Raw genomic sequence first — 26609 nt, forward strand, 5'->3', positions numbered from 1 at the left:
TACCCTTGTTGCTGTTGGGTCAATATTACCTAGGCCACTATACTTGTAATCTTATCCATCGATTATAGTTTTTTACCCACGTTGTACACACTCCTCCTGACTTTGCGCTATAAAACTACCTCGAGAAGTGGGCTCATTGGCAACCCATTTGAGACCCCTCCTATCTCTCAGAAGCTATTCTTATTCTGCATTCCTATACCCCAATAAATTTTTCCTATTCTTAAGCTCCATTGTTCCTTAGAATTCATTCTTTGATTTTGGGGAACACACACTCAGACTATCTGACATCTACCATGTTGGGAGTTAACACCTGTTCCCTCTATATCATGTGTTCCTCCTATTACTTGGTGCACTATATCAGGATGGCTTGGGCAGATGTGAACACCTGAACTGCCCACCTGTATCCTCTGAGACTCTTATTATTATAGACAGCTAAGTTAAGTAGAGATATTATAGACAGTCAGACAGGACTAGGCCCTCAAAGAAGTCAGTGCAGAGGATGAGAACACATTACAACTGTGGGTGGAGGTTCATTCATTGAAAGCCAGGCCTCATGACAAAGATGAAATGACTACATGTAGTTCTCCAGGGATAAACAATAAGGATTGATATTCTAAATAGGTATATCACTTGGGCAGGGGACCAAGACATTAACCCATCCTTTCCAGGAAAGGTGCTTGTTCTTTCAATGCACACTTGGTAAGTGACTTGCTTCCCTATTGGATCAATATTACCTAAGTGACTATACTTGCAATTGTGTTGGTTGACCATAGTTTTGTCCCACCTTATGCCAACTCATGATTTTGGTCTCTAAAACTTCTTTGAAAAGTGGGCTCATAGACAACCCACTTTCTGGGTCCCCTTCTGTTGCAGACAGAAAGTATCCTTTTCTCAATAAATATTTCCTACTCTTAACCTCTGTTGTTCCTAGAATTCATTCTTCCATTTTAGAGAATATGAACTCTGCATATCAGACATCTAACAGGTTGGGAGTTATAGTATTTCCCTTATATAATCTGGAAGTCCTTATATCAACCCTAGATCATTAGGATGACTTAAAGCCTTGGTCACTCTGGCCCAAGAAACAGACCCCACAGACAGATTCTGGGTCCAAGACATCCAAGCCACAGTCCCGGCAGCCCAGGTTCTGAGCCTCAAGGGACTGGGGAATCCCGATATTTGGGTGCAACTCTCCAACCAGGGACACTGTGGCCCTGGAGGTCCTGAACATTCCAGTCCTGTTTCCCTGCTCTACACGTATAACAAGGGCACCCCACGAAGGAAAGTCCAGCTCAGAGAGCAGGTGGCCCTGGAGGGGCAGGAATGAGGGACCATCTTTGTAGGGATGGCTTCAAACTGCAGGATGACAATGGAGTACACAGACCCAACTGGGTGGGGACGTTTATCCAGGCTCTACTCACTCTACATCTCCCTGGGGCCGCACAAGTCTGTAATACAAATAGTATCCTCATCCACTGTTAGGAAACTGAGGCACAGGTGAACAGAGCTGGTTCCCAAGGCTGTCACACTACTAAACAGTAACAAGTTCAAAGTTACTGATCTAGTGAAATGCAAAAAACCACCTCTACACATCTACTTAGGGCCATTCCACCAAAATGTTTCTTTTGCAAACATGGGGGACAATAGGGTCATCACTATCCACCCATTCAGTCCGTAAAGATCACAAACCATACTGGGCATATTCAACCTATTTGTGCCTAGAAAAAGTCAAGTGAAAAGCATAAATTCAGCTGCTTCATTCACTGTTGAATAATTATGGATTGTTTGTTCAGTGCGGTCCTAACATTACATCCATGTTTCCCATCCCTTGGTGACAGATGAAGACAAAGTGGTAGCAGTGGGGTCATGCATACCTGGCATCCAAAGGATAACAGAGTGCATATTTGGGCACCACTCAGACGGGGGAGCATCTCCCCAGTGACAAACCCTCACTGTGCAGCAACAAAATACAACTCTGGTTTATTAGAATCCAAGACTCCATGGCATATCCAATTCAGCAAGAAGACCTCTCATCTGGGTAAGTGGGGCCTGAGAGGTGGTCTATGGAGGTGGGAGTGACAGTACAGGCCTACAGGCTGTCCAGGAAGGGGGCAGCAGGGGGAGCATTCTAGAAGGGGGTCTGGCACTCTGGGCTGCGGGGTGGATGGCACTGGGAGCAGTAGGCCACGTGGAGGCTGTCCTGGCTGGGCTGAAGACTGATCAGGGGAGCCAAGGGGCCCTGGGCACAGAGCGCCTCCAGGAGGTCGAAGTTGGTACAGCTGCCCTGGTGGGAAGAGCAGAGAGAGAGGAGATGGCTGAGCACCCCTGGAACTGGGCCAGAGGATGCAAGCACCTGGCTGGAGGGTGGGCCTGGATGAGGCACCTTCCCTGGTGCTGCCCTCCAGCCTCCACTGCCTCCAGGCTCAGTCCAGGCATCTGACAGCAGGCAGGCTGGGGGCTGAGCAGTGGATCTGAAAGGGGTGCCAGTCTGCATCCTTGGAGGGGAGGTGGGAGCCAGGCCTGGGCTTTGTGACCAGGGACAGGTCACATAAACTCTGCAGGTTTCTGTCTCTGGTGTGAACTGGGAAAGTGCACACAACTTTCCCACAGTTGCTGGGATGATTCATTGGGGACACCAGAACACCTGGGCATAGCTTTGAGCCACAGGAAACTTTGGTGACCCCCAGCCCTGAGCATCACACCTCCACGGAGAACATTCATAACCATGTGGATTTCCCCGTGTCCCAGGAAAGGACTGAAATGGATCTTTACAACCTGGTGTGTCCCCCAACCAGTGTGTCCCCCGAGCACATGCCCCAATGCAACCCTGAGCCACAGTCCCAGAGGACAGGAGTCAGGGAAGAGCAGTGCCCACTGTGTCCACCAGGAGGGTCCCTGTGTTCTCCTTATCTGGTCACTGGGCTGAGACCATATCAGTGGCACCTGGTGGCAGCTGGGGTGACCGAAGTTACACAAGGTCATGGTGCCCTAAAAAGCAGATTGGGAGTTATGGCTTGTGTCTAGGTGTCCCCCCAAAACCTCATGTGGTCATAGAGGGGGGTGTCTTTCAGAGGTAGCTGGATCTAGAGTGTGTGATACTGGGATTAAGGGTGTGTGATTACTAAGTCAGTCCACTGATTGGTTTGGCATAGTTCTGGGTGTGAGTGCTGCCTGCCCTAAGGCTGTGTAGCCTGGGTGGACTATAAGGGACAGAAAGAGGGTCCTTCCTTGTCACTTGCTGCTTGCTGTTTCTGCTGACGTCTGCCCACTATGAACTGTGTCTTGTCTGTGATTCCTCTTGGCCATGCCACCCTGCCTTGGAGCCAGCTGACCATGGACTGAAACTTCTACAAACTGTGAGCTAAATAAACCTTTCCTCCTTTAACTTTGGGTGTGGGATGTTTTGCCTCAGCAACAAGAAAAGTAACTAAGACACAGGGGCAAAAAGGAAGGGCAGGGCCAGGACTCGGCCTCCAGTAGCGTCAGGACCGGAGCTCCTGACAGCTCTGTCCCCAGGGCCATGCTGAGGCTCTATTCTGGATGCCCTGGGGAGGCTGGCACTCTTGGGTGTCTGGGAGGTCAGCATGTTTGGGCCACAAGTTAGCTAACAGCAGGTGTTGGAGGTCAGAGGTTGGAGGCATGTGAGCAGGACATAGAGGGTGTCAAGGGGCACGGGTGTGGGTATGTGGCTGGGCAAGAGTCCCAGGATAGGGTAGGGTAGCACGTGGGCACGGAGAGGGTAAGGAGGCCCATGTTGTGCTCAAGGGTGTGTGCTTGAAACCAAGGCAGAGGAGCAGAAGGCAGAGATGGGACAGGAGTAGCCTGGCCCAGGGTGGGGGCACACTGGCTCCATGACCAAGTGCTGGCCTCTGGGTCCTGTGGGTGGGCAAGGATGGCCCCACAGTTAGAACTGGCCACTGGTCATGGTGTCCTCCCTCTTTACAGGGCAGTTAGTGGCTTCTCAGTGTCTCTAGCAAGGGCTGGCTTCTTAGGAGTGCTATGGGGACACAGAGGCAAGAAGCTCCCAGGTGGAAGCCACAGATCCTGGGGCTGGGCTAGGCTGGGGTGGGCTGAGAGGGCGAGCTCCCCTGGGTGCTGCCCTGCTTGGCCAAGGTGGGGGGGAGGTCTTGAGCTGTCCTCTGGTACCACAGGATCCCTGCAAAGTCCACACAGCCATGTCCCCTCAGAGGGCTCCAGAGCTCCTCTTCCCCAGAGCCCCAGCTCAGGTCGTGGTCCCCAGCCCCTCACCTCTGGGCCCGTGTTCACACACATGCCACGGCATGCACAGCAGCACACGACAATGGTGGGGCACACAGTGACAGGTGGCGGGGCTGGCACTGGGGTCAGAGGTGGAGGAGAAGCCAGAGGAGGAGGAGGAGGAGGACAAGCAGGTTTCTTAGCTCTCGGCTTCTACAAGAGAAATTCACCTGTTCACATCCCTATCTGCAGCCCTCGGGGAGTGGCTATCCGCATGTGGGGTCAGCTAAGGTTTTGGGATGATATAAATGACAGTGAGCATCACTCACTGGGGAGGGCCCTGTGTGGAGTGACAGCCAAACTCCTTTGTTCCAAAGTCTGCCTCTGCCCCACCTGCCCACAGCCCCATGGTGGAACCTTGGTCTCCTGAGGTCACCCTGGCTGGCAGAAGCCTGGCAGGGGGCTGTGCAGGGATCAGGGCACTGGCAGGTGACTGTCCCCTCCCCCTGGGCCTGGCTTTGCAGTTGCCACCTCCCCAGACCACAGTGCAGCAAGCACAGGTCCCAGGCAGCACCCTGTCTCCTGACACCCCTAGCCAGGTCCCCTGGCCCAGCCACTTAACACTTCTGGTCCCATTCAGCTGAGCCCCAGACTGCCCCTGCCCCATCCCTATGCTCCTTTTGGACAGCCTCCCAGCTCAGCCCCCAGATGCCCTCCATCCTCAGCCCTGTACCCCCAAGGCTATGCCCAGCCCAACCCTGGCCCTGGAGGACATAGAGATGAAGACAAATCCAAAGGAGCCCAGCACAGCCAGGGTGGACACAGGGCCAGTTCTCCTTTCCCAAAGCCCTGAGCACTGGATCCCAAGGAGAACATAAAGCAACACAAGCAGACATTCTTGTGAGGTAGTCTTCCCTGTTCCAGGATCCTGGGGCACCCTCACCCATGGGATTCTGGCTGGGTTGGGGTCTGGGTTTCTGGTGGCACATGCTAGGCTCTGCTGGCTCAGGGCAGATGGGAAATGGCCCACAGGCTGGAGCAGGGGGCTGTTCCATGTCCTGGTCCCTGGCTGCAGAGGGACTCACCTTCCTGCAGCACAACCACCAGACCCACCAGAGCACCCTGGGGATCAGCAGCAGCCCCAGCACTGCCATGAGCAGCAGAAGTGCTTTGCTTGGCATTGTTTTTGGTGGTTTCATGACCTGGGGTGGGCTGGTCTGGGAGACAGCGATGTCCAGGGATCGAGGAGTGACTGGGGCTGGAGTCATCGATTTTGAGGTCAATGCCATTGGTGATGGTGGACGCAGCCTGGGGTGCCTAGTGGTGGTTGTGGGGGGCCGATTCTGCAGGAGGAGATTGTCATGTGACCATGGCCAGCACACAGACAGCATGAATTGCAGGTGGCAGGAGAGCACCTGGAGCATCTGCTCATGGCTACCCTCTACTCATCTTTGCTGACACAGCTTGGACAGATTTCAGGGTCCCCAGAGTGGTGAGGGGCCAGCCCTGGTCCCCAGGCTGCAGGACGCACTTCTGCTCTGCTCAGGGCTTTGCACTCAGCCCGGACAAGGAGGCCCAGGAGCCCCTGTGTGACCCCAACCTCACTGCTCACCTTGGGGCCAGTACAGCTAGTCCTGAGGACACAGAGAGCTACAGGTGCCATGTTGGGGAGGCCGGGCTGCTGGGGACTCAGGGGAGGACAGGAGACCCCAGGCCTAGCTGCCCATCTCCTGGCTCTGTATCCTGGGCTCACCTCACCCTCTCTGAGCCTCAATGGGCCCCTGTGCAGAGGGGTGGGAGCCCCCTCCTGCCTGGGGAATTGGCTTAGAAGGCTTAGGGTGTCCCCTCCCGCCTGTGAGAAAAGGGACAGGGCTGGCCCTGATTGTCACTCACAATGAGGGCCCACAGGCTGTCTGCCCAGCCTCCCCGAGTCACGCGCTGGCTCAGAGGAGGCTGCTGGGGTTACTGGTGGTTCTGTGTGCTGTGAACCCTGTCCATGCAATCAGTTCTCACTGTCTGCACAGCTGCCCTCTGGCCTACATGGGACCCCCTGCCTCTGCCTCCCCAGGTGCATGTGCGCCCAGGGCAGTGCTCGGCACAGCCCAGCACACAGCCACCAATACTCACACAGTCGGCGGTGGCCTTCACCCTGATGCTGCGGGCAAGGAAGTCCCTCCCATTGTTCAGGCTGACTTCCACTGTGATGTTCCTAATGCACAGGAGGGACAGACAAGGGACCCAACCTATGGGGACCAGGACCTCATAGCTCTGCTCAGGACAATGACTCTGAAAGCCACACATTCAGGGTGACCAGAGGGAAGTCATGTGGGTCATGAGAGCTGGTTCCCCAAGTCACTGTGAGGTCAGCCTCAGCAAGGGCTGCAGCTCAGGCAGTGAGTGGCCCTCATGGTGGATGGTGCCATCCTGGCCATGGCTGAGGGACCAGGGAGGTCTGAACAGCATCACCATCACATTTCTATCATGTGCTGTGTGGTCCTAGCTGGGAAAGGTGACCCGGAGGAAAGGCAGCCATGTCTGGCCCAGCCTCTCCTGCACCTGCCCTCGGCAGTGCCTGGGCCTCTGTGCTTCCCTGGGAACCTTGAAGGTCACCCACAAGGGCAGGTGGGGAGGGAGCCTCAGTGCAGAGCAGGCCGACCTCAGGACAGGAGACAGTGGCAAACAGAGGCCACACTGTCCTTGCCCCTAGGACCCAGAACAATGGTAACTTACTGTCCAGGTTGCACTGCCTGTGGTTTGGGACAAATTACGGTTGTCATGTTCATCCTGATTGGATGTTCATCTAAAAGAAAAGGACACAAGCGGACATCACTACACAAGTCACCTACCCTGCTACCACTGTCTTCTGGAAAGCAGAGGTGCTGGCTTAGACTGATAGAAGGGGACAGGTATTTGATGGTCCTGATACATTCTTGTGCTGTGAACCATGTCCACTAACATCACTTCTTCCTGAGCATCTGATGTTTGAGCTCAGAGTAACCAGACAAGCAGCAGCCAGGGAATGTTGGGAGTAAAGTGTGTTCTAAGCTGTGGGGCTGTCACATGCCAAGACCCTGAGGCAGGAAATTCAGAGATCACTGAGGAGGGAAGGACAGGAGCCCAGAGGTGGGCACTGAGCAGAGAACAGGGTTTTGCTCCAGGTGCAGTGGATCTTTGTGGGTGTGCAGATCCTGGGCACCATGTGGACAGCAGTGATGTGGGACTAGCTGGGGGACTGGGTGTGGGGTGGGCTGAGATGACCAAGGGTGACCCTGGGATTTGACCATAGGGACCAGGTGGGGTCATTACTGAGCTGGCGCAGCCCGCGGAGGAAATGGGGATGTTTGGTGATTTCTGTTTCTCCCCTTCTCTTCCTTCCTTCCTTCTTTCTTCCTTCCTTCCGTCTTCTCCTCATCTATCTTTCTCTGTTTCTGTAAGAGCTTGGAAACTCAGAAGAGTTCCTTAACATGCAGCAATAGAACCTTCCCTATACCTCCTGAGCCCTGGTCCAGGTGAGTGCCGAGCCACATCCTTGGGCCCCTGCATGCAGCCCTCTGCCTCAGGCTCCAGCTTGCCAGGTCCCCAGTGTCCCTTCTGCTGGCTGGAATGATGGAGTCAGAAGGACTCTCAGGTCCTGCCATCTGTGCTTCTGGGAGGCTAGTCCCGCCCTGCCCCTTCTCCTGACTCTGGCTTCCCCAGGCACAGGTGGGGACAGACAAGGTCCCCCCTGACCTCAGCCCGATGGTGGAGCAGCCAGCAGGGAGGATGCTCTGCCAGCTCCACAGCACCCTGCCCAGCACAGGGCCATGTTCCAGGGACACTGAGAGGAGAGGGCTCCTGGGTAGCGGGATCAGGTTTAGAGTTGTGTTTTAACTTTTATAAAAACAGGCTTGTCGTCTGTGGAGAAATAGCCTGTGGTTTTACAGGGCCGGCGGGTGGGGTCAGCACTGCACACTGCACTGTAGAGCACACAGATCAAACCCAGCACGGGAAACTGCAGTCCTGTCCCTGAGTGCTCAGGGTCTCTGTCCCTCCATTCACCTGGCCCCTGCAGACACTGAAATGTCCTAAAGCAGCATTTGTGTGCTGCTCAGTGTGTGCACATCCCACTGAAGGGTCTTTAAAAATCACACTCATGGGAAAGTAAAATGTTTGTGGTGTATTTGAGAGTGCTAACAGAACTTCACTTTATGGTTTAGGGGCAATGTCTGCATTCTCTATTTCTACTTTTTATTTTATATTATGTATCATTTTTTATTAGAAAAATTTATAATAAATGTTAAAATAATCATAAACATTTGTAACTTAAGATAGAAAATTAACAATTATTTTGTACATAGTAGTATTTTTAGGTTGTTTCTACATTTGGTCACAAAATGGTTTAGTGCTGTCTGGCCCTGTGTCATTGATCATATTACCTGTGACCTGCTGAAGCATTTTATGCCTTCTCTGCTGCTGATCATGAGAATGGCTGGAGGACACTTGGCCAGGGAAAGGGTTTGCTTCTGGGGGTGGGATACTTGGTTTTCACTGTGGAAAGCTATCCCTACCTTGCTGCCACTGACCCAGGGTAGAGAGGTATTGCAGGGCAGGTTACCTGCCCACTGAGACCTGGTCCCCCAGTCAGGGTAAGCAGAGAGCCCAGCACAACCTGGCTGAAGGGAGAATAGTTTTCCAGCCATGAACGGACTGCACTGAATACTTTGGTTGTCATAGTAAAGAACCTCACCTAAAGTTACACAAACCTGACACTGTAAGCACTGTAAGTTCTGTTGCCTGTCCTACCATCCAGGGTCTGGTTCAAGTCTTAGGCTCTCAGAAAAGGGTGGGGATAGGATGGGACAGATGCTGCTGTGAGACAGCGCCCACCACATAAACCTGCTGAGGGGAGGCCTGCTCTGGCCTGCTTGTGGAGGGATGGACACTTACTACCTCCCTGCTTTCCAGATGAACAGAGAGGTGGCTGCACCCCAGCCAGGCCCCTCTTCACCTGTCAACATTCAGTGTCCGGAACCCTGTGACATTCTCCAGGAAGGTCAGCAAAGGGCCAGGGACTCAGGTGACAGACAGGAGGGTACAACTGTGTAGGATGGTAGTGGCTCAGAAAACAAAGGGGCTCCTTACAGATGGCAACATTGTTACTGAACTTGAATCTGCAAATGACCCGGTCTCTGTTCCTTGCATTATGGAAGCCGGAGCCTTTCAGAACCACCTGCTTGGCTGTTGTAAGGGCACATTCAAAGGCATGAGTGAGGGAGCTGTACTCTGTGGCCGCTCTCAGACCATTGTTCACTGTGATCACCTGTAGGACAAATCCAAAGGGGCCCCAAGAGGCAGCAGCTGCATCTGAATATCTGTGTCCCCCAGGCCAAATTCACATCTGCTGTCACCAAGGGTCCATGTGGATGCAGCAGAACCAGCCTTACACACATGGGAGTCCTCCGCCCACCATCCCCGACTACAGCAGCATGACAGACACCCAACTTCCAGGGGCCATCTCAGCTGAGGCCTCCCATCCTGAATTCCCATAGTCCCCATTGGAGACCCCAGGAGCAGGGCCAGGATGGGGGCACCAGAGGCCCCTGTCCTACCAGGAGGGGGACTAATGGGGGTTGACACCTCCTTCCAAACCCAGCCTCTCCCTGAACCACAAGGAACACAGCCCATCTCCCTGTGGACCCAAAAGTCCCTCACTCCACCAGCGTGGGCCTCCATGCCCCTCAGGCCAAGCCACAAGGGACAAGAGAGGGCAGCTGGGCAGCTCTGCAGCACCCGGGCTGGGTTCTGAAGGGTCTTGCAGTTGCAATTCCCAGTTCCTTGGCCTGACAGCAGCTCCTGGCCCAGGCCTGTATCCTTCCTGTCCCCATGGCCCTGGTGTGGCCCCAGGTCACCCAGCCCAGGACCCTGGGCTGCAACAGCCCTGTCCCCCAGTCCCTGCACATGAACTGGCTCTCCATGCCAGCCTGAGCACCCAGCCCATTCTGTGTCACCTGGGGCCCAGGCTCCTGTGTCAGCTTCCCCCTGAGTCACTATGTGTATGGCAGCTCTGCTCAGGACACCCAGGAGTGTAACAGGTCAGCAGTGGAGCTGGTGTCTGGAGGCACCTGTCACCTCAGCTCTGTGGCTGGGAGGAAGCAGTGGCAGCTCCTGTCCTCACCTGGGGTTTGTCTAGCTGCCCAGATGTCAGGGCCTGTGTGTCAGGGCAGCTGAGCTGCTGAGTTGCTTCACACCAGAAGCAGGAGAGACCCTGGGGTGAGGTCCCTGACCCACCTCCACCCAGCACTGCAACCCCCACTCTGCCCAGCATCAGAGGGGCTTGGGTGCAGAGCAGAGGTCCAGGGTGGAGAGGTCAGGTCCAGCCATCCTCAGCTCCTATCCACATCCTGATGCTATGCCATCATTGTCCGTCTGTCCCCCAATGTCCCCACAGTGCTATTTCTATCCATTGAAGACCACACTGCAGCCCAGGTTTTTGGCACCTTATCCCTCCCCTGGGCCGTGGGTGGCAGAGCTCAAACTGGGCACAGTTCTGTCTTCCCACAGCCTGCAGTCATGGCGCCTCCCAGAAGGGACACAGAAGCCAGGACCCAGCAGCTGCAGCAGCCAAGGTGTCACTTGTGGGAGGAAGAGCCTGACCCTCCCTGTCCCCTCCACCTGGGTGTCAGAAGCCAGCCACGTGGGGATGATGGCTGCATACATAGTGCCCATGACAAAGAGAGGTGGCCTCCCTCTGGACCACTTAGGAGCATCCTCAGTGCACCAAGGCAGGGACCTGGGCTGGACTGGGGGCATCCTTATCACTTCCAGCCTTGGGATAAGTGTTGTCATTTCCACAGAGGGATGGGGTGGAACAAATGGCTGTTCCTGTGGTGCCGGGTCAGGCATGGAGGTTTACTTTCTGTCTTGTACAATACCGGTGTTGAATTTGTGTAACACTTTTGTTTTATTCAGCGATGTGATTGCCTTGTTTTCCCCATGATTTGTATTTAGAATTCCTTTGATATTTCAAATTCCACATCAGCATGGCCTTTCTGGGGTGAGCTCTAAATTCCTCTTAACATTTTGAGGATCACTTATCTGTACAAGTGAAATCTGAAATACTCCAAAATCCATAACTTTTTAAGTTTAATATGAGAGCAAATGTGGAAAATCCCACAATTTACTTTTTGTGACAAATCATGATTAAAATACAAATGCACTAACATATATAGAATCACCTTCAGGCTACATATGCACAGTGTGCATGAAACATAACTGAGCGTACATGAAGCATAACTGATGAGACTTGTATCTCATCTCCAGGATATCCTAGTGTGTCTATGCAAAATTCCAAATCCTCAAAAAATCCAAAGCCAAAAACATACAGATCCAAAGAGAAGTTTCAGACTATGGTCACCTGGTTCCAAGGCAGAAAGGTCATGGCAGAGGATATGGTGAAGGAAAGCTGCTATAGTCATGGCAAAGGGAAAACAGAACAAGTTTGAAAGAGCCAGAGAAGAAGGGACAGGGATCAGATATAGTTCCCAAGGTCATGCCCCCATGTCCAACTTACTCCAAGCAGGAGTAATATCATCTAGTGATACCATCTACTGATATCCCTCTCAGCTATGAATTCACTGGTGTGCTAAGCCACTGTGACATTGGCACCTTCACAATCCAAGACCTCTCACGAGTTTCTTGATCCAGTCTGGTTGACAATCAAGATTAACTTGCACAAGTACCCACCTTGTCAAGTTGATGCCTAAGTACACCTTCTTAAAACCTACTTAATTTCTACAAAATACAATAACCAGGCCATAATTCTGCCTGACATGATGCAACAATGCTGCATACAACTAAAACTACTAAATACTAAATACTAAAAAATTTTAGTTGCATACAAGTGAAAGTACACTAATTCCTCCCCCAAAGACTCAAAAGTTTCAGCATTGCTCAAAAGTCTAAAGACTCCCCTGAGGCTCAGCAGAAATATTCTTAGCTAGCTGTGAACCCCCGTAAGAATCAAAAACAAGTCACATAATCCCAAGGTACAGTGATGCAAGGCAAACAATGGAAAGAATGGGGGATAGAAACCAATTGAACCACAGTAAGAAAAATCCACAGCAATGCAAATTAAGTGCTATATCTCCATGTCTGACATCGAGGTATGTGGTGGCATGATATGAACTTCAAAAGGCATTGATAGTCCCAACCCAATAGCGTTACTGGTTGCAGTACACATGGTCTCTCTCTTGTGCTGGCTTTGTGGGCATTCCATGCTCCTGGCATGTCCAACTTCCTGGGATCTCCACTGCAGCTTTGATTTCACTCTTTCAGGTTCATGCACTACACTCTCAGGGTCTACAGCCAGAAACTAGAGCCTTGTGACATATTACCAGCTCTCCAAGACCTTCTTTGAAATCTGAGTGGAAACCTCTATGATCCCATGACTCTTGAATTTTGCATGCCTGCAAAACCAGCATCACGTGGATGGTGCTAAAATCTTCTGCTAACTTGAGTTGTGTCCACCTGGACCATGGCTGCAGTGGTGTCTGCATGTCTGAGTGGCTGAGAATGATGAAATGAGGGCTGAAGAACAAATTCCACTGGGACCCTTCTCAAACAGGTGTTCCTGGAGCTCTCTCCTCAGATGAAATATTTACACTGTGATACTTTGTAAGGGTTGGCATCTTGATGATTTCTGAGATATCTTCAAGGCACCTTCTTTTTATGATGTTCCAATAACTATTTGGTTTCTTGGTAATGGTGCTAATCTCTTCAGCAATCATCCCTCCTTTGGCTCCAACTTTACACATTATTCTTTTCTGGCCAAATGAAAGTTTTAGAAATCTTTCTTCTCTGCTTTTTCCTCCTGATCCTCACTGTAAGTCTTGCTAAAATTTTCCAGTAGTACCCATGCTACAGCCTGAACTTTGGGCCGCTTTTAAATTTCTTCCATCGAGTCAATTAGATCATTGCCTTTAAAGTTGGCATCACAAAGTTTTAGTGCACAGACATGATATAGGCATATTTTTTGCCAGTTGTAAAATGCACATTTCCAGAGCAATTCCCATTCCCATCTAAAACCTCATGAGCAGTCTTTACTATCTATTCCTGTCACCATTCTAATCTTCTAAGTTTCTACCAGAATCACTCATCCATCAACCTCTGCTTACAGCATTGTAGGGCTTATGTAGCCCACATCACTAAAATTTTCAAAACTCCCTCTGCAAACCAATTTTAAAGGCTTCTGAACTATTTGGATCAGGTTCAGTCACAGCAATAATTCATTTCTGGTACCAATTTTCTGTATTAGTCAGCTTACTGTCACTGGGACAAAATATCTCACATCACAACTCAAACAAGGAAAGGTTTCTTTTGGTTTATGGTTTCAGAGGGTTCAGTTCACTGCTGCTGTTTCCAAAGCAGAGACATCATAGAGGAAGGGTGTAGTGGAAGAAAGCTCAACTCATGGCAGCCAGGAAACAGAGCAGATTGGAAAGGCCACAGAGGAAGGAGCTGGAGACCAGTTAATAGTGCCCAAGGTCATGCCCCATAACCCACTTCTTTAAACTATTCCCACTTCCTCTAAACCTGTTTGTCTATGAGCTCATTAGTGGGTTAACCTGTTGGTGAGGTTGTGCTCTCACCATCCAATTACCTCTGCAGGAGTCTCTTCATTCAGTCAAGATTAAGTGAAACACCTTCTAAAACTAAGCATTAAGGAAAGGAATACTCAACATGTTTTGACCTATTTATCTGTTGTTGAATTCTGGGGTTTTCTTCAGAATTTTTAAATACTATGTATTTTTAATAATTTTACATGAAATTTTTTTGTTATGAGATAGAATAAGTAATTTCACAGATACTCACAGTCACTCTTGACTTTCATCCCCATTGAATATACATTATATATGTATACACAATGCAGAGTCATGTGGACTATACCCACCCCCACACTCCACCAAAAACATCTTATATATTCCAAATACACACACCACAAATCACAGAGCACACCCTGCTTTGCCTACTCCACATGACACTGTCCCCTCATGGCAAATGTAAACACATCACACACCACATTTCTCAAAGATACACATAGCCTGTACCACAGACATATATACCCACTCCTTATACATGTCATACTGAAAAACACACTATATATCCTGTCTTAGTTAGGTTCTTGTTGCTGGAACAAAATATCTGGCATCTGTAACTTATGGGAGGAAAGGTTTATGTTAGCTCACAGTTTGTAGAGGTTTCAGTCCATAGTTAGCTGGCTACAAGGCAGGGTGGCACGGAAGAGGGGCATGGCAGAGGAGAAAGAACTCATGGCATGGCAAGCAGGAAGCAGCAGCACTTCCTTCTTTCCCTTTTTATTTCATCCAAGTTGCAAGACTATTGGTTGGTGCCACCCACATCCAGGGAGGGGCTTCCTTCTTCAATAAATCCATCATCCATACCTAGAACTATGCTAAAACAATTGGTGGACTAATCCAGTACCACATACCCATGATCCAGTCGCTCCTCAAAGCCCCACTTATGAGTGCATGAAGCTTTGGGGGACCATCTAGATACCAGCTTAACGTATTTCCACAAATCCACATACCACACATATCATACAACAACATCACAACACACCCTGCCCCACAATCATCAAAGACACACTACAAACACACACACCACAAACTTACCAAACATACACAAATTGTACCCCTAATACACACCATATAAACACACAAAAACACCCCTCATAAACCAACACAACACATAATGTACACACTTTCCAAACACACAATGGACACATACACACTGCACCACCAATACATATATCATATATAACATCCATCTACCATACTCCTAATATACACCATATACACTCACAAATATACAAACCATATACCCTACCACACACAACATGTATCTTTTACATGTACTACACATAGTTCATCCACCAAGAACAACAAACAACACATGTCAAAATGAAAACACCATCACACTCATCAGAAACATACCATAAAACACATACACATAACATAAAACACACATATAAATCAAATATCACACATACATCATGCATACCCATACATCAATCAAGGACACACAGAACATAGCCACACAGCACCAACATACCCCAGTACTCACACCATATATTACACATCACATATATCACACATCCCACAGACCACACACACCACACATTACTTGTGCACACAACTCCCTGCACCGCCCTGCCCATAGCTGTCACCCCTCAGCTCTCACCTGTGCACAGAGGGGAAGGCTCCACTGATCTGAGTTCAAGACAGGCCCTTGTTCCAATCTGAGATGGAGAGCAGGAGAAGGGACAGGAATGTGAGCCTCAGGCCCTGAAGAGATGCCGCTGTCCCCCTGCTCGCACCCTGCCCACTCACGCACGTAGTTAACTCTTCCATGCAGGTTCCTGGGTACCCCATGTATGCCAAAGACGTGTTCTGGGCTGTCTGCAATTTCTGTCAACTATAAGAGAGAGGAACTGGCTTGGCCCCCAAGGTAGGGACTCCTCGATGCACCAGGGCCCCAGAGCCAGGGCACAGTGTCATGCCCTTGGGCCGTGGGGGCGCCTGCACGCACCCCAGGCTCAGGACATAGGAAGCTCTGCACCACTCAGTGTGGTGCGGTGTACTGAAACCCATTTTTGTCCTTCTGCCTGGCACACCTGCTGCCCACATTTCCTGGTGCCCTGAGGAGCTGTCTTGGAGATCTGTCACCAGCGGGACTGCAGAGGGCCCCCAGTCACCCGATCCAAAATACCTGTTCTACGTTGTATTCGCTGACACCAATGCAGTAAATGTACGCTCCCATGGTCCGAGCCTTGTGAGCCTGAGGGAAAGAACTGGGTGAGCTTTTGGCACAGAATGGAACAGAGGACGCTGAGGACAAGCCCACTCACCTCCACCACAGATTCGTTAAGTACATCTGGCTTCAGTTGTCCAGTAAGTAGAGCGATGATCATGCTAGACACCCTGTTGCCTGTCAAGAAACAAGAGGGGTGGTGAGTAAGGTCCAAGAGTGACCAGCAGGGGACCCAGGACCACCGTAGACTGCTAGGCCTCAGCACTGCCCATGGAAGGCAGGTGGGTGCTCCTCACACTTTAACCCTTACCCCAGCACCCACCACCCAGAGACCCCAGAATGAGAAGGGGCTCTTGCCCAGGGTCATCTCCCTACCAGATAGCCTGAACCCTTACTGGTCCCAGAAGGCACACCCTCTGCCCTGAGGACAGCCCAGCCATGTGTCCACCAGCCCCAGCCCATCTCTGGGCACAGGAAGCAGCAGCCTGTCCTGCAGAGCAGCCCAGGAAGGGGTGGTGCCAGTGCCTGCTTTGGCTACAACCTGCAGGTTTCTGCTTGGGACAGCGGCCCAGCTGCTCAGCACTCTCATGCGGGGTCCTGGACAGGGGACCCCATTCTTCCCCAGCACAGTCCCCACTGGGCCCCACCACTCTGGCCCACAGCTGCCAGCCATTTTCGTGGTAGGAGATGCAGGTCCAGGAGCAAGTGGGCCATGGAAGACAGGAACGGAGAAGGGGAGGAAGGTCTGGCCCTGGGGAGAGAGTGGGCTCCTTATGGTGGTTCTCAGGCAGCTTGGGATCTTGGCCTTCTCCTTCTGCACACAGGGCCCAGTGAAAGTCCAGGAGCTCAGAGTGACCAAGTGCCCTGTGTGGACCCATGGGACCTCCTGTCCTGTGAGAGCCATGCTGGGGCAGGTGCTCTGCCCACTGAAAAGTACTGGGATGGGAAGGGGAGCAATGGGCTCCCAGAGCCAGGCTGGGGAACCATGGGGTCTGCACATAGAGCTCCCTGGAGGGCGGCCAGCTCGGTGCAGCCACCTGAGGAGGAAGGCAGGGGCTCACCTCTGGAATTGGCTCTTGCAATCTGATCATTTGCCTGCAAGGAAAGAGAAACACCATAGAGAGAGCAGTAGACTGGGATAGTGCTCTAAGGTGAGGGCCAGCATGGACTCCAGGAAGTGGGCTCCCCACCTGTCTGAGTGCCTTCTGCAGGTAGATTTCCCCACCAGTGGGAATGGTCTCCAACTGGACAAGATGATGGAAGATTGTCGTTCTGAAAAATTCATGGCACAAAGATGGAGGTGAGGAAAGTGGACAGAAAGAAACAGCCCTCAAGCCATCCTATGGCTGGGTGAACTGTGGAAATGCCATGGACGGGAAACATGAGCAACTCTCCCAACCCAGTTCTGTGCTGGATCATTGCCAGGTTTGTGTCCTTTTCTGTCCCTGACCTCTGAGCCCTCTGGGTGGTGGGGAGGCTGAGAGCAGGTCCCTCAGGAACCTGACTTTCTCTGAGCTCATCCTGTCTCAAGCACCCCACCCTCAGGGACCCCTCCCCAGGGGTGCTACAGCAAGGGTGGGGTGGGACCCAGGGACATGCAGTTTGAGTCTGAGGTTTCAGGGAGACCCCCATGCCTGATGCTGACTGGAAGCCAAGGACACCCTGCTGAGGCTCTGTCCTCCAGCAATGAAGGCTGGTTCACAGGTCCCAAGCTCAGCCTGTCCTGTGCTGTCTCCACGGCACAGACCCTGACCTGCCCCTCCCTTAGCCACCAAAGGAAGGAGCCAGGCTGCTTCGTGAGCAGCGGGGCTGAGAACCTCAGTGTTCCTGACCCTAAAGGCTTGAGGTGGGGACCTGGCCGCAGGCTGCTGAGGCGGCTGAGCCCTGTCCTCAGGCTGCCAGGACAGAGCTGTCAGGGGCTGTTAGAGACAGGATTGATCGGGGCAGGCAGCACCAGCTCTGGTGGCAGCACTGGGACAGAAAAGGAAGATTGTGTTCAGGTTGATTGGCTGTGACAGGGCTGAGCCCGCACAGCAAGGCCACCTAGAGTGAAGACGCTGAGGGAGGCTTCCTCCTGGGGCAGAGACCTGCTGTGGGCCAAGCTCTGAGGGCCTTGGATGCATCTCTGCCTGGGCCCTGCCTAGGAGGAGACACAGCCAGCCCTGCCCAGGGGAGGCCCAGCCAGGTCCTGCCCAGCCCAGCCCCCGCCCTCTCCTCTCTGGCTGCTGGCTTGTCCCGCTCGCTCCCCTCTCTGTCCCTTGCCTTATCCCAGGCTCTTGGCAGCAGTTCCCCTGCCCCCAGACAGCACTCCTCCTCTCCTCCGTTCTTCACTCTGTCAGGTCCCTCACTGCATTAAGGGGCTAGGTCCCTCACCGCCTAGCCCATCAGCAGCTCCCAAGCACCCCTCTGGTGTTCAGCCTGTGTGTACATGTAGGCCGCCTTCCCCACAGCCCTCCCTGTGGCACCCTTAGGAGCCCAGGACACAGGGCCCCCTGGGGCTGCCTGTCTGGGACCCACCAGAGGACCTTGCTGCCCAGCACAAACCTCCAGCTCTTCCCCTGGGGCCCACCTCCCGGGTCCCACCAACACCTACCTATTTGAGGTGAGCATCATTTCAACTCTTGACCTTGTGTTAAACACAATGAAGGACAAGCGCAGGTTGGGGCTGGGAGAAGCATGGCTGTGAGAAGCCAGGGAACTTGAAGCCAGGACACATCACCAGGGGAAGCACGGACCCTGCTGCTCACAGCTCTGTGCCCAGGGTCATTTCAGATACGGGCAAAGAGCCTCAGTAGGCAATGCTGCAGTCCCCTGTGGGGACCCAGGGACCCAGGGAGAGTCAGGGTGACCTCATGACCAAGCCTCTGGGCCAGCACCCCAACACACACTTATACTCACTCAATCACACACTGATCTACACATTCTAAAACACAATAATGCAAATTCACACACACTCAACACTCACACACAGATACAGTACACACATATGTACAACACTCAAAGTCATACTTTCACGCTACCACTCACACTCACATGCACATAGACTGATACATTCACAGCACACATACAGTCACACATACCATCATACATGTACATAGTCACACATATTGTCATACACACATACAGTTGTACATAGGCACACTCATATCAAGGCTATAACCACATACACAGACACACACACACACACACACACACACTAAAGGAGACAGAGCCTCCTCATTCCTCATGGGGCCTCCCTCCCACCTGGCCTGTCTTCTACAGTCACCTTCTTTCTATCCTAACCCCATCCCTCTTTCCCTCCATTTCCTCCTCCCTCCTTCCAGCTCAGGAAATCCCACTCCCTCACAATGCCTCCCCTTCCTGCCACTGACCAATTGCCCTTGGCCTAGGACCTCTGACCCTCCGCAAAGTGGCTGTAGCCTTCCTGGCTGAGCTGGCCACTGCTCCTGCTCTTCTTCCTGGCTCTGTTCACCCACAGTTGCCAGGTTTTCTCCTGGAGCACTATATCACTCCCCTGCCTGTGAATCTTCCATGGCTCCTTGTGACACAGAGGAAGAATTCAAGGCCCTCCTTGGCCTGGAACGATAAATCCTTGGGATATTGGCCCCAAGCAACTTGTGAGGATTTGTCTCCAACCCTCCCCTGAGTTACCCACACTCCTCAGCCTAAACAGACCACCCACTAGAGGGCACCCTGAGGGTTACTGTGGCCCTGACTTTTCTCCAGCCTTCAAGGTCAAGTTTACTTCCCACCTCCTCTGGGAAGCTGCCCAGGACCACTTCCCTCTAGGAATCCTTGCTTTCCCCTCTAACCTTCCTGACACACTCTCTGTCCCTTTCCTTTGGCCCTGAGCACCCTGTGTCCAGGTGTCAGCTACTGAGTTGCTGTCCTGACTTCCTTCCCAGCCTGGGGGTCTGGAGGGCAGATGGTGTCCCTGCAGGTGCCCAGGCTCCCAGGCAGGGCAGGCACACAGCTGAGACCCAGAGGACCAGTGCACCCTGTCCCCTTTCCTTCCTGGTCATGCTGGGCTCTGTGCCCCCACCCAAGGGACCCCACCAAGTCTAATGGATGTTCAAGCAGCCTGCATCACAGAGAAGCATACTTTACATATTTCTCTGCCAAATCTTCCAAACATGAGGACAAGCTAGCCCAGGTCGACATGGGTTGGGATCTGCAATGAAGATACAGGAGTTAAGGGATGAGGTGCCCTTTCAAGGAACACCTGGCCTCTGTCTTTGCCCCTTCTCTTCAGGATCCTTAACACTGGCTCCCACCCCAATGCCTCTGACCACAGTAGGGGATCCTGGAGGTGACTGTCCTCAGGGCCACCAGTGGGAAGAGGCTGGCCAACCAGGCCATCTGCTGGGATTGAGGGGCCTCCCAGCACAAGGGACTCTTGGTGGCCGACCAGTGCAGCTGGTCACACTAGGTGATGGCTGTGACACCAACTGGAAGAAGGGGACATGCTGGAAGAAGTCTCTGGTCACCTCTGACTTGTGGGTTCTCTGCCATCACTTGCCCATGATGTGACCTTCCCAGGTCGCTGTGGGTAGTGACCTTGGCACCATGGCCATTGGAAGCCTTTTAGAGCCATCACCAGGTCCAGAGGTGACCAGATGTAGCCTGTGGCTTCCCTGCTGGACTCCTGGGTTCCAGATGTCAGACCTGCCCTTGGAACGGGAACCTTTTGTAGACTGTATCTGCCTTGCATACCTCCTCATCACACCCCAGATTCCTCTTCCTTTCCACATTCCCCAGCAGCATGGAGGCTGGTGGACATGTTCCCATGGGAACCTGGGCCTCGGCATGGGGGACCAGCACCCCAGACTGTGCGACATTGGTTTTGTCACCAGCCTGTAGTCCAGCCTCTGCAGGCCCAAGAGGCCTTTTCTAGCAGACACTGCCAGGGAAAGGGAACAGGCTGGCCACTGCTGCCGTGGTGCCCACACTGTGGACCAGCAGGGATGGCTGCAGGCTCTTCCCATCCCCATTCCAGCATCCTGCTCCATTTTCTGGTACCGGGGATTGAACTTGGGACCTTGTGCTTTCGAGGCAGGAGCCAGAACCACTGAGCTAAATCCCCGGGGCCGGGGACTCCTGCTTTGTCTTGAAGAGCTGCCCTGAACTTTCATCGTGGGTGGCTGGCAGGTAGCAATCCTGGAGTCAAGACATAGTCCCTGTGCTTCACTCATCTCCAAGGGCCATCCAGAGCAGTGAAAAAGACACAGCTATAGGGAGTGCAATGAAGCTGTCATCTCTGCCCTGAGGACAAAGAAAAGGAGGAACTTCTTTCAACAGAAAGGCCAGACTCCACCCTGTTATCTCAAGCCACTTGCCAACTGCTGCACTAATCAAGGCCAAAAACTTCACTGGAAAATCTGCTGAAATGACCTGAGCATTCAAGCTTTCATTATAATCCCAGGGTTAGGGTAGGTTTCTGTTCCTATCTGGTAATAGTGTAAATACCGAGGTCTGCCCACACCCTACCGAGGTCCCTAGTCCCGTGGAACACGCAGAATCAGCCCGCTGCAGACAGGCAGGTCTGTGCACGCCCTACTGAGGTCCTGAGTCACGCAGAAGATGCTGAATCACCCCACTGCAGACAGGCAGGTCTGCCCACACCCTGCCGAGGTCCCCAGTCCTGCGGAACACACGCTGAATCACCCCACTGCAGACAGGCAGGTCTGTGCACGCCCTACCGAGGTCCTGATTCACGCGGAAGACACTGGATCACCCCACTGCAGACAGGCAGCCACCTGATTCCACATTACCAAGGCGCAGAGGACACCAGACCACCAGACCAAGGTACTGAGTCCCACTGTTCCCAGCCCAGAGGTAGGGGCTTCTGAGCCGTCGTCCCAAAGGGGAAGGAAGTGGGACGGCTAAGGGAAAGGATAGAAGGGAATGGGATTAATATCAGAAAATGGAAAAATAGGAACCAAATTTTTGTAAATAGGGAGGGCTGGAGGGGTTGAAGGGAGGTCTGGGCAAAGGTGAAAAACAAGAACCAAGAGAGACTATGTAAAGGTGCAAATTTCCAATGATGAATGTCATTATATTGTATACCTAAAATGTACCAACGATTAGAATGAATAATCGATAATGTAAAATAGGAATAAAAGGTCCAAAGGGGTAGGGGTAGTGGGAGGCACAGGGGAAAGGAAAGAAGGGAAAGGAAAAAATGATGAGAAATGGAAAAAATGGAAATAAAGTCATTGTAAATAGGGAAGGGTGGAGGGCGTGAATGGAGGGCTAGGAATGGGGAAAAAATAAGAACCAAGATGCATTATGTAAAGGTACAATTCCCAATGAGAAATGTAATTGTGTTGGATACCTACAATGTACCAATAAAAGAATTTAATACAAAAAAAAAGAAAGAGAGAAGAAAAGTGATGGATATTTAAGGGATCTGTGGGATACCACCAGGCAGACCACTATAGACAATGTAAGAGTCTCAGAAATAGAGAGAAAGGAGTAGAGACATTTCTTGAAGAAATACTGGCCAAACACATCCCAAATTGCACGAATGATACTCATCTGCAAATCCAATCCATCCACGTAGGATAAAGCGAAGAAGCCCACACCAAGACACAATAGTTGAAAGGTAGAGACAAGGAGGAAGTCTGCAAACCAAGAGAGTAGACCTGGTGGATGTGAGCCATCCTCATGGAAACCTTGGTGCCCAGGACACAGTACCATTGCCTTCCATATCTCCAGCTTTTCCATCTACCCATTCACCTAAAGATGGACTGAAAATATTTTAAAAATTGCACGGGCCCTGTACATGTATAGACATTTTTCTTATCGTCATTCCCTAAATACAGTGAACAACTATTTCCACAGACCCTTGTAGACAGCAGAGGATAGGGGAGGGGATGCAGGAAAGATCTGAACTGCAGCCTCTCAATCCAGCCCTTTCTTTGCTTTTCAGGAGACAGTCAGAGGCAGATTTGCCCACTTCCCATCTAAACTCTGCTGACACCCCTTCAGGGCAGAGGCACGCAGGCTTCTCTGTTTCCAGAGTACAGCAACCCTGGTTTGTGTGTTCCAGCAGCTACCACAGTCCTGATGCCTGGGGAGGGCTGCAGCCCCTGTCCCCTGCAGCAAGGTGACACTGCCCAGAGCTGGGGTCAGGAGGATGGACATCAGCTCTTCTGCTCCCCCCTCACTCTCCCTCCTTCCTCTGCCAGCTCCAGCCTGTGGGTGCCACCTCTGCTCTGCACACACCTGTCCCAGGCTCCCTCCTGTCTTCCCCAGGCCGCCTAGAACCCTTCCTCTTTGTACTGCCACCCAGTCTCATCCTTCCCCTTCCAACTGATCCTCCCCAAGGCTGCCAGTCTTTTAGGAATCACAGATGTGACCCATCCCTCCTCTGACAGAAGCCTTTGTCTCAGGGACCCCTATTTGGCTTCCCCCTCTTGCCCGACCCTCTCCTCATACTCTGGTCCTGCTTGGACTCCCAGGTTGGAATCATAGGGCATTGTACCGATGGCTCCCATAATGGCTCTCAGAGATCACCTGGACAGAATTCTGGCACACAGGGGACTCACTTGTTTTCTTCAACTCACTCCAAAGAGAAGCTGACCAATAAAGGCTTGGATGTTCAGCTGGATGCAAAAGACTACCACCTTGCTGGGTCCTTAGTCCCCCTCCTGGAATCAGGAAGCCACAGAGGCTGGATGCTCCTCTCTTACAGCACACTGGCCCTGCTTATCTTCTGGCAAAGGCTCATAACCCCTCATACCACATCCTCCTACAGTGACCTAGGGGACAGACAGCTGGGCCCACCCAGGCCGAGGTAAGAAGAGCACTCACGAGTCAAGGAGGTAGTAGACATCAAAAGAGCCATCACAGTACTCCAGAACGTCCTCATCTTGGTTGCCACTCTGCCTGGCCTGTGGGTCTCCATAGTTGTGGAAATGGGTAGAGTTTGGGTAATAGGAGTGGGAAGCTCCCCAGCCTGAGCCAGGGTCCTGGAAGCTCTGGGCTCTGGAAAGCCATACAGGCAGCAGCAGTAGGAGCAGGAGGAAGAGCACAGAGCAGGGCACACAGGGGCTGTGCCTCCCCATTTTGTTGCCCGTCTCTGTGACCTCCTTGCTCATGGGACCCTGTCCAGAGCCCAGGGAGGCCAAACACCAGCCACCTGTGTGGCCACCTCCTCTGTGCCCAGGGACCAAGGCCCCTGGAGCCCTGTCACCAATGCGCAGTGTGCCCACACCAGTTCCCTCTCAGAGCACAGTGACTGGGGACACTGCTTCCCTTGGTGTCCAGCCACGGACTGTCCCCAAGGCTCTCCCCCCACCCCAGGGCAGAATGCCCTGTTGTTATGACGGACAGAATGGTTGACATGGTGACTCTGTGACCCGCAGCTCTGCCCAGGGACCTGCTTGTTGACAGCATCAGGATCATGGTCAGCACCATGACCACATGCAGGTCCCTTGGCAGAGCTGTAGGTCACAAAGTCACCATGTCAACCGTTCTGTCCATCACAATCCCAGTGTTTTGCCTAGAGGAGGAGGAAAGGGCCTTGGGGACAGCTGGCGGCAGGACCTGTGCTGGCATTTTGTCCTTGGAAGAAGACACTGTGTGTGCAGGAGGTAGGAGATCACTGCCATCACTCCAGGCAGGGAGGTGTGCCAGGTTGTCTTGTGGTGTGCGTGTGACGGGTACAGCCTTGGTGACAGTGTGTTGTGTGTTGTGTTTGGGTCATGTGCGGTACAAGGAGGAGCATGATGCATGCCTATGTCTTGTATTGTGTGTCCTGCATGTGTGGTGGGTGACAATTTTGTGTGGTGACTATGTGAATGTGTTTTGATTGAGTGTGCAGTACATGCTAAGTATATAGTATATGCTTAGCATATATTGCTAAGTATTTGGGTATACTTGTGCATGCATGGAGTATGTGTGGGGGTTTATGGAGCTGTGCATATGTGTGTGTGTGTGTGTGTGGCTGATTGTGTAGCAATGTGATTCTACACTGGGTGCCTATGTCATTGTGCGGTGGTGGGGATGCTGTGGGGTTGGTGTGTGTATATGTACAATTAGTGCTTACTTATGTCACAACAAAGAGCAAAATAATGAAGACAGAAAAGTTGTATGCTAAAAATGCTGAAGGAAACATGGTCAGTGGAATAGAGGAACTTTTAAACAGGCCAAAACAGACATGGCAGCCAGGGTTCAGCCTGGAAGGGATGAGCAGATCTAGCACTAGAAATATAAACAGTTTCCACATCTTCAAATGGGGACAGACAAAAGGCAGTTACCTCCTGGGACGAAGCAAAAGTGTTGCTCAAGTTCAGCATACAGCACTGTGGGAGGCAGAGAGGAAACCTCCATGCCTGACCCAACATCCACAGGAAAAGCCATTTGTTCCACCCTACCTGTGTGGGAAAATAGCAGCACCTGTCCCCAGGGCTGGAAGTGCCAAGGATGGCCCCAGTCCAGCCCAAGTCCCTGCTTTGGTGTGCTGAGGACGTTCCTAAATGGTCCAGTGGGGAGGCCACCTCTCTGTCATGGGCTCTGTATGTGTTTGCATGGTCCCCATGTGGTTGGCTTCTAACACCTAGGTGGAGGAGACAGAGAGGGTCAGGCTGACAGGTGCTGGGTCCTGGCTTCCATGTCCCTTGTGGGAGGCACCATGGCTGCAGGCTGTGGGAAGACAGAACTGTGCTCAATTCTGAACTCTGCTACCCATGGCCCAGGGGAGGGATAAGGTGCCAAACACCTGGGCTGCAGTGTGGCTTTCGATGGATAGAAATAGCACTGTGGGGACACTGGGGGACAGAGAGTGTGATGGCATAGCATCAGGGTGGGTAGGAGCTGAGGATGGCACCTGGTCCTGACCTCTCCACCCTGGACCTCGGCTCTGCACCCGAGCCCCTCTGATGCTGGGCAGAGTAAGGGCTGCAGTGCTGGGTGGAGCTGGGTCAGGGACCCTAGCCTGAGGTCTCTCCTGCTTCTGGTGTGAAGCACCTCAGCTGTGCAGTCCACCAGGCCTCTGCACATTCCTGATGTGTCCGTGACACACAGGCTCTGACATCTGGGCAGCCAGAGAAACCCCAGGTGAGGACAGGAGCTGTCACTGCTTCCTCCCAGCCACAGAGCTGAGGTGACAGGTGCCTCCAGACACCAGCCCTGCCGCTGACCTGCTACACTGCTAGGCATCCTGAGCAGAGCTGCCATACAGAGTGACAGGGACTTGGGGGAGAGGCTGAGGCAGGAGCCGGGCCCAGGTGACACAGAATGGGCTGGGTGCTCCGGCCGGCATGGAGAGCCAGTCCAAGTGCAGGGGCTGAGGGACAGGGCTGTTGCAGCCCAGGGTCCTGGGCTGGGTGACCTGGGGCCACTCCAGGGCCATGGGGACAGGAAGGAGCCAGGCCTGGGCCAGGAGCTGCTGTCAGGCCAAGGAGCAGGGAACTGCAACTGGAAGACCCACAGGAACCCAGCCTGGGTGCTATGGGGCCACCCATCTGCCCTCTCTTGTCCCTTGTGGCTTGGCCTGAGGGGCAGGGAGGGCCACATTAGAGGAGGGAGGGGCTTGTGGGTCCACAGGGCAGTGGGCTGTGTTCCTTCTGGGTCAGGAACAGGCTGGGGTGTGGAAGGAG

The 26609-nt window shown here is 52.5% G+C and overlaps 1 protein-coding gene across 1 annotated transcript; it reads right to left on the bottom strand.

Annotated features, from left to right (window-relative positions):
- Positions 1–1989: 1989 nt before the first annotated feature.
- LOC147828270 (anthrax toxin receptor-like) lies at positions 1990–18689 on the bottom strand. Its single transcript, XM_087210563.1, is given in 14 exon segments — positions 1990–2163; positions 2165–2284; positions 2872–2988; positions 4249–4410; positions 5283–5540; positions 6325–6406; positions 6928–6997; positions 15436–15493; positions 15589–15669; positions 15964–16032; positions 16103–16182; positions 17067–17100; positions 17196–17277; positions 18599–18689. Coding segments are annotated over 14 exon segments (1335 nt in total). The 5' UTR covers positions 18619–18689; the 3' UTR covers positions 1990–2061.
- Positions 18690–26609: the final 7920 nt, after the last annotated feature.

This window comes from Heterocephalus glaber, unplaced genomic scaffold (assembly GCF_053883595.1).
Source record: "Heterocephalus glaber isolate CG9 unplaced genomic scaffold, H.glaber_assembly_v1.0 deba00001150, whole genome shotgun sequence".
Lineage (NCBI taxonomy): Eukaryota > Metazoa > Chordata > Mammalia > Rodentia > Bathyergidae > Heterocephalus > Heterocephalus glaber.